This window comes from Myotis brandtii, unplaced genomic scaffold (genome assembly GCF_000412655.1).
Source record: "Myotis brandtii unplaced genomic scaffold, ASM41265v1 scaffold432, whole genome shotgun sequence".
NCBI classification, from domain to species: domain Eukaryota; kingdom Metazoa; phylum Chordata; class Mammalia; order Chiroptera; family Vespertilionidae; genus Myotis; species Myotis brandtii.
The window spans coordinates 2034418-2043029 of record NW_005366520.1 but is presented as its reverse complement, the minus strand read 5'-3'; the positions used below and the strand labels follow the sequence as shown (position 1 = coordinate 2043029).

The following is an 8612-nucleotide window of genomic DNA, read 5'->3' as shown; positions in this document are numbered from 1 at the left end:
AGGCTTTAACTGGTAAACTTCTCAATGACCCAAACGAGTTATAGCTCTAAAGCAGGCCTATCTCGTTGCTTCTTTAACACTAGAGTTATAAGCAGGTTTCAGTATACATCTCAGTATGTCTTCTAAGCTTCACTATGTCTTCTTAGCCATGTATGTGGCTAAATTATTGCAGAGATAAAACTGGAGATTGCTATTTTGCTTAGCTATGGCATCATTATGCAGACATTTGACATATTGTGGAGCACATTGATATGGTTATTGGATGAGGAAGACAGCTGCTAACATAACATTTTACAGTATACAAAAGTACTCAGATGTCCGTCATGATTTAATTCTCAGAACAACGTGAGATACTAGAACCTTAGATGTCCTTCTGTAGGTGCAGACACAGAGGCTCTTGGTAGGGAGGTGGTGCAGGGTGCTGGCGAGGAAGCTAACACTTCACCGAGGACAGAGGATGGCAGGAACATATCGGGGGTCTGAATATTTGTTGAATTAATCAATTAATTATATCTGAGCTTCAATCTAGTCTTTTATGAAGCCCAGTGCTTTCCTTACAACTAGACTATTATTACATTGTTGCTTGTAGATTTTAACAAATTGAGCCCATAATGAATTTGTGGGCTCAGAATAGAAGACAGAAAACACACACACACACACACACACACACACACACACACAAAAACACAATTCAAGGGCTTCTTCATTCCACTTTGAAGACATAGACTTATCATTGTTGTCTATATTTCCCACTTTGCTCAATCAATAATCAGTTTAGGAGGCTCTCAATCTATAGGCCTTTGAAAAGCTATATCTCTACCAGAGGGCAATTCTGAATGTATTCAGATTTTTTTAGGCTTCTTTGAGACATCTTTTTAATGCTTTTGTTGCCAAGAGATAAACAGATGAAATAAAACAAGGGTAGTTAAGCCTCCAGGTCTGGACACAAAAACAGCCCCACAAGTTGAATTTCACAGCGACTAGATACAAATTTAACGATATGGAAAGAGAACCTCCTCTCTAGAATTCTAATGCTGAGGCTGGAGGCAGAAACAAGAGGCAGCAGCGCTTTCACCACTACAGGTAGTTTAATTTCTTCGGTTTTATCCTATGTGGTCCAACAAGGCCTGACAAACTGCACTGCAGTACAGGAAGCATCTCTCGGGCAATGATGTGTAAAGACAGAGGGATTTTTTAGTCAATTGCAGGAATTAGGCTTTAATGCTTTCTACTAAAGGACTTCATACCCCAGATAGCTGACTGCTATCCTCTGAATCTTGGCAGGCAACAAGCCTGCTGAAGCTGAAACCGGGAAGCTATGTTAAGCAGATTTTCATGAAACTTACAAAATGCTTTATGTGCAAAGCTGCTTTTCTTTATTGCAGTCCAAAATGTGTTCCCTCTTTTTTTTCAGTCTCTGAGTTTGGTCAACTCTCAGTCTTTATCAAAATTACCTTCCAAAAATATCCCTTAAAGGGACAGAGAAGGTAAAGGCTGCACCTCATTAAAAAATAAATGTGTGTTGTTGTTTTTTTTAAAGCACAATCCTAATCACATTAATTTAAGAGATTAAAAATGAACACAGTACTTATAAAAGTATAAGACACACAGACAGACATTATAAAGCTGGCTGAAAGCTGATTTCTGGGGTTTTGTTTAGCTACTACATTTGCAACATAGTACATAGTTTCTTAGAGTTGTAGCTCAGAGGCCGTCAAGTCAGGCGGGGGTTGGAGTCCGCAGTCACTGCAGCAAGCAAACCTCATGTTCGCTTCCAGCTGCCTGGCTGCCGGCCGCCATCTTGGCTGACAGTTAATTTGCATAAGGATATGCTGATTAGCCAATGGGAAGGGTAGCTCGTACGCCAATTACCATGTTTCTCTTTTATTAGTGTAGATAAGACACACAGACAGACATTATAAATACATTACCACTCGGTGGGAGTTCTAGAGGGCGACAGACACCATTTTTGGTCCCATCTTTGGACGAAGAGATCAGTTTTGCCACGAGTGCCGCTGAGATGGGCTGCACTAGTAGAGAGGTGAGGTTCCATCGGTTTTGCCTAAAGCTTCCAACTGTATTCAAGAGAGAAAGATACAGAATCCTTTGTCAAGAGAAATGGGAAGAGATCAACCAATGAATTTGTATGTATATATACATAACCCATGGACACAGACAATGGGGTGGTGAGGGCCTTGGGTGGGTAGGAAAGGGCTGGAAGAGGTTAATGGGGCAAAAAGGAGGACCTATGTATAAAGATTAAAATAATAAAAAATCAGGAAAAAAAACACTGGAAGAAAAATTTTCTGTAATAAGTATTTAAACTATGAGTGGCAGGTTTATTTTGTTCATTTGTTTATTCATTATTTACACTCTACTTATTAAAAATGATTTGCAGTACTTAATAAAAATTCAGTCCAAATACTATTATGCATGTTAGTAAATGATAGCAGATTGTACACACACACACACACACACACACACACACACACACACGCGCGCGCGCGCGCACTTACCTCCATTCGGAAATGACAATAAAGGAATTTAAAAAGCACTAATCCACATGGTCTAAGAGACTAAAAAAGACAATAACAATAAGATTCTACAAGCTGTAAAGCAGATGAATAGTAGATAACAGACCAAGGAGACCAAAACCTAAGCCAGCAGAGGGGGAATGCTGAAAAGCAATGCAGTTTCTACCACAGAACCCAGAAAGGTGTAGGTATTGACAATGCCTGCTACCTAGTGAAGTCGGGGCAAAGGAGGACTTGATGAAATTCTGATTGGGGGGTCTCTCCTCCTGCCCCCTCAGTCACACTGTGGATGTGAACAGTGCCTGTTCCTCCCTCCTTCGCTCCAGCAGAAAACGGAAGGCGGGATACCAGCATAGAGACACCGGATAAAGAGAATGGTGAGCTGAATACTTCAATGGGATGACCTTACTATTGCTGAGGCTCTTTCGATGTTTTACTCTCTTGATGCCCAGAACCCTTCCTTCCAGTTAGGACAACAGAGAATTCACTTCTGGTAAACATGACTAGGTCAACATAGAATATATAAAAATACTTAAAATCTGAAGTCTACCAATAAAGCCACTCATCCAAGACACCCTATGTTAAAACCAGTCCGTCAATAAATTCCACCCATACAAAGAACTTCAAATTAACTTAATTAATTCTGCCACTCTTAAGGGCAACTCTCATCCAAAAACAATGCTAAAATGGCACAGGAGCAGCAGACCTAGTGAGGAGAGGAATAGGAGTCCAGAGGCTCAGGAAGGGGGGGAGGTCTCCAGGAAGACGAAAACAATGGAAATACTAGGTATGTGTTGCTCTATTGGGAGAACATGTACAGTAAGATCAGAGTTAGCATGTGGAGAGTTTCTAAATACAAAGAAAAATAAAAAAATCTATGAAATGAGGCAACCATTAGCTGCAAAGGGAGTAAAAAGATTTTCAAGAAAGAAATATAATCATCATACGATGTGAATAGTATTGACATAGTCATAACAATATAATCTATGACCTTGTAACACAAAAGCAACATTCTATAGGAAAAATAGACAAAAAAAAGTCAAGGGTAAGGGTACTTGTGAAATAAAATTAAATCTTTGTCGTCCATAGTGGTAAGTCAATATAATAGATAAAATTGAAACATGAATTCAACTCTTTAAATGCTCTTCAGACCGAGAGGCAAATATAAAAAAAAATAACGAAAAATGTTGAAAGCAATTGAGTGTTTACCTTTGGGCGATAGGAAAGGACACAAGGAAGTATGGGAGAAGATGACATATTTTTATGAATTAAGCTTTGCAGGAATATTTTACTATATTCATCTCTAAGTTTGAGAAAACAAAAATTAAACACAAATAAAAAGGAAAAACAGCCATGATAGCACAAATAAGGGAAAAAATACACAAGTACTCAGGGTAAAGAGAAAAAACTGTGTGTAATGATAGAATTAAAAGATACCTTATTCAGTTTATATATTATCTTGACTCAGAAAATAAAATATACAACGGAATGACTTTACCAGGCAGCCAATAATGCTTGCGAACAGAGGGCTCCATTTTTCAGAACTTTTATTAGGGAAAATAATTGCTAAAGTTTTTCTCAGAATTTAATTTGAAAGGACTGCAGGGGGTGCAGAACTCAACCATACTGGTACCCAGGCTCCGGGAGGCAGATTATAAATGAGAAAATATGTTACAGAAGTTTTTCCTTAATTTATCAACTGCAAAACCACAAGGCTAAGAAATGATATTTAGCTTAGCCCTGTGGCAACCATAGAAGCCATGGCTTTGAAGAAGAAAAATAATGAAGATTCAAGCTTCGAATCGGTTTTGTTATATAAGCACTCTGCTGCTCTCATAATTCAGTAACCCCTTTTATATGGATGTATGGCAGTGCATTTTGATCACAGTGCAGCTCACTGCTTCCTAACCATTTACTTGTTCAAAAAGTATGGAGAGTTTCAATATGGCAATAGCAGAGCATTAAATTAGGTGTGGGTCCTTCTAAGTGGGGGTCCTGGAGACTGTACAGGTTGCATGGCCATGAGCCAGGTCCTGGTTCACACAGAAGATGCTAGTAGCAATATAGCTTGCTGAGATAAACGAAAGGGGATTTTCAGACCACAAGGAAATTGCTCTCAGCCACAGGTGAGCAGCCCTATGTCTGCTGCTCTAGGCTGTACCTGGAGTCACAGTGATAAAAATCTCAAGGCATCAACAGTGTGCACAGAGCAGAAAGCCTTTGATAGCCACCTCCTCTGCTTCGCCCAGCATGTATTTCCTCCCTCGGCCACTGCCTTTGAAACTTTTAGTGTACACCAGACAATGAAATACTGTAGCCTCTCCTTATCTGCACTTTTACTTTTCAGGGTTTCAGTTACCCACAGTTAACTGAGGTCTGAAAATATTAAATGGAAAAATCCATGCCAGGCTGGCGTGGCTTGGTGGTTAAGCATCGACCCATGAACCAGGAGGTCACAGTTGAATTCCTAGTCAGGGAACATGCCAGGGTCGCAGTCTCTGATCCCAGTGATTCTCTCTCGGTCCCTCTCCCTTTCTCTCTGATATCAATAACATTTAAAAAACATAAAATTCCAGAAATAAAAAATTTATAATGCATCGACCCATGAACCAGGAGGTCACAGTTGAATTCCCGGTCAGGGAACATGCCAGGGTTACAGTCTCTGATCCCAATGATTCTCTCTCTCGGTCCCTCTCCCTTTCTCTCTGACATCAATAACATTTTAAAAAAATAAAATTCCAGAAATAAAAAATTTATAATTGTTAAATTGAGCATCATTCTGAGTAGCATAATGAAATCTCTTTCCATTCTGCTCCATTCGGCCTGAGAAGTAAATCATCACTTTGCCCAGCATCTCCACACGTGTATGCTACCCGCCTGTTAGTAACCTCCCAGCTCTCTCAGGCATCACAGAGAGAGAGACCACATTCACATAACTTTTCTTACAGTATATTGTTATAATGGTTCTATGACATGATTGTTATTGTTATTAATCTCTTACTATTCTGAAGTTATAAATTAAACTTTATCATAGGCATGTAGGTATAGGAAAAAAACAATTATATATAGGGTTTGGTAGTATCTGCAGTTTGGGGAATCCACCGGGGATCTTGGAACATCGCCCCTGGGAATGAGGTGACTACTGTAGCATTTATGAGAAATGAACAATCTGTTATTTTGAAGTTTTCGTAGATGTTAGGTGCTGACACATTACCAACACAAAATGAAAGTTCTTGGAAAGCTGCGTGATTTCACCTCTCCCCAGTTCAAATACAGAACTCTACCTTGCCATTCAAGGCCCTTCACCATCTCCGACCTATATTTCCAACATTATTCCCCATCATTCCTCTTCATGCATCTTATCCTAAAACTAGCTGTCCCCCTACATATTCTGTGATTTACATCTTCCATGTTCTTGGGTAAGCCCACCCATCTACTTCACCTGCTTTTCTCCTGCATCACACATGTCGGACTCTAACTTACAAGTCACCTTCTGTGAGCTTTCTCTGACACCTCCTATTGATGTGATATATCTGTACCTTTCTTGTAGTGCTCGCCATTTCTAATTAACAATAGCATTCCATAATAAACACTTCGGTTTTCCCTCTAAAGGCTAAATTCCTTGAAGGCAAAGAATCAAGTCGTCTTCCTCATTGTATGATACTCAAAGCCAAGCAGATTGTGAGGAACCTAAGAGGAGCTCAATAATTACTGGGGAAACAAAAGAAGGAATCAATAATTCTTTGAAAGGTAGTTTCAATGCCTTTATTTTACTGAATGCCTAGAAAATGGATCACAGGTACAACCAAAGAATAAATTATAATTTTATTAACCTCATGCTTGCTATATGCGGATGCTTTCTCCCCAGCTAATTGCTCTCCCACAGCAGACACATTACATAGGTTTTCAAAACCCAGGTGTCTCCAGCAACTCTCACTGATTATCCTTGCTCTGAAATTACGTTTTGTGGGTAAAAAAAAGTATTTCGATTACTAAAACCATCTTTGAGATATATTTATCTGTTAGTAAAAAATCAATAACTGCATTCTTTTTCCCTCTAAAATGCTCCATTAAACATAAGAAACAATGCATTCAAAAGTTAAATATCAAGGAACCTTAGACCATACTCAAACACAGACAAATCTTGATTTGTTGTGCTGCATAACTAACAGACTTGCATTCCTTTTGAAATATCTGAAATGGTTCATTAATTTTTCACCTTCAGCTTAATAGAAATTTGACAAACAATTCACTTCTGAGAGCTGATACTAAAAGCAGGACTTTATAGAACACTAAGATTAAATTATAGACAGAGGGTGTTGTTTTTTCTTAAAAACTTGTTTTTTGAAGAAAAGCTTAGAGAATGATTATATTTTCTTACATTAAATCAAACACATGTGCAATTTTTGTTATATTTTAAGACACATTAATTAACTTTAAGAATCCATTGGATGTGAAATGAAAATCAGGAAGATTATATGCCTTGATGAAAAGTGTACATATAGAAAATATTTTGACCTTACATTCTAGCACTCTAACTTACAGGTTGCAGCAATTATAGCAAACCCTGCACGTTGTGTATGCTCAATAAAGACTGATTGACCCTAACTTTTATTTCAGCAGATAGGTCGTTCTCTCTTCACCTTATACACTCTTTGTAACTCAGATAAAGATCCAAATTGATCCATCTCTTCAATAATCCTGTTCCTGATACAATGTCACATGCGTCTATAGAAAGATGCAATTGGCAGGGCTGATATGGCTCAGTGGTTGAGTATCATGGTTTGATTTCAAGTCAGGGCACATGCCCAGGTTGCAGGCTTGATCCCTAGTCGGGGGGTATACAGGAGGCAGTCGGTCAATGATTCTCTCTCACCATTGTTGCATCTATCTTTCTCTCCCCCTCCCATCCTCTCTGAAATCAATAAAAATATATTAAAAAAAAGAAAGACAAAATTGGCTGGAGAGTCCCAAGTTTGACTCCATTGCTGCCTCACTGTTTGAAATGTTACATATAAATGATTTCATTATAATAATGTTGTCATCCCATCTACAACACTGGAACAACCAAGGTGACACTGAAGGGTCTTCATTATGCTAATTTACTGAAATAAAGAGTACATTAGCTCAAGAGGCCCAGAGCCTGAACCACAGTTGGTGAAACTTAGAAGTAATGAGGATAAAAATAAGTAAAATGCTTTCTAATTGGACATATTTAACAGCTTTTGCATTATGCTTTTCAAACTATTGATGCCCACTTCAATCACATCTGGTTGTGTGTAAAGAAAGCAGTCACTCTTAGCTGCAAGCACTTTCTGTGTGTGGCAAGATGGAATTATTTTAAACTCAACTGAAAAATTAGTGTATACAGCAAATGCCATTTGCCTTCAGAAACTAGATATCTTAGATACTGGGATCTGCAGAATGAAGGCATCATTAAGATGAGATAATGTAAAAAAAATGTTCTGGTAAAAAAGTCTTTTGTGGATCACTGATGAGAATATGTCTCCATTGGCAAGGATAGCATAATTTCTGTATAACTCAACCCTCAGCAACTGACTCTGTGTGTGTGTGTGTGTGTGTGTGTGTGTGTGTGTGTGTGTGTGTGTGTGTGTTAGCATGAGATCCATGAGACATAGTAGTGTAAGCACAGATCCTATAGATCACTTCTCTTCAATGTGTAGTCCCTGGACAAATAGCATCAGCATGACCTGGGAACTCATTGCAAATGCAGAATCTCAAGTCCCATCCCAGACCTTCTGAATCAGTATCTATAGTCTAGGACCCCAAGGTGACTCATTTGAGCATCACATAAGCAACTGGTATAAATCATTATATCTTTTACATAATTTTTGTAGCTAACAAGATGTAGAAATCACTTTTTCCCAGAATTAAAGGTGACAGAGCCTTTGACTATATCAATAAACCCCAAATCAATAGTTTTCTTCAAAAAGGGTAACCAGTCTGTGCATATGAAGACACTATATAGCAAGTTTTTAAATTGGATTGAGAGCGTTTCTTTTTGCTTTTGTCTTTTCCTCAAATATAAATCTGGTGATTTAATGATCAAAATTACAT

General features: G+C 38.4%; 1 protein-coding gene across 1 annotated transcript in view; it reads right to left on the bottom strand.

Annotated features, from left to right (window-relative positions):
- The window catches only part of NAALADL2 (N-acetylated alpha-linked acidic dipeptidase-like 2), an 825315-nt gene that overhangs the window by 339205 nt on the left and 477498 nt on the right, over window positions 1–8612 (bottom strand). Inside the window, exon 6 of the mRNA XM_014546150.1 lies at window positions 1932–2075. Coding sequence (XP_014401636.1) covers window positions 1932–2075 — 144 coding nt within the window. The remainder of the gene's footprint in view (window positions 1–1931; window positions 2076–8612) is intronic.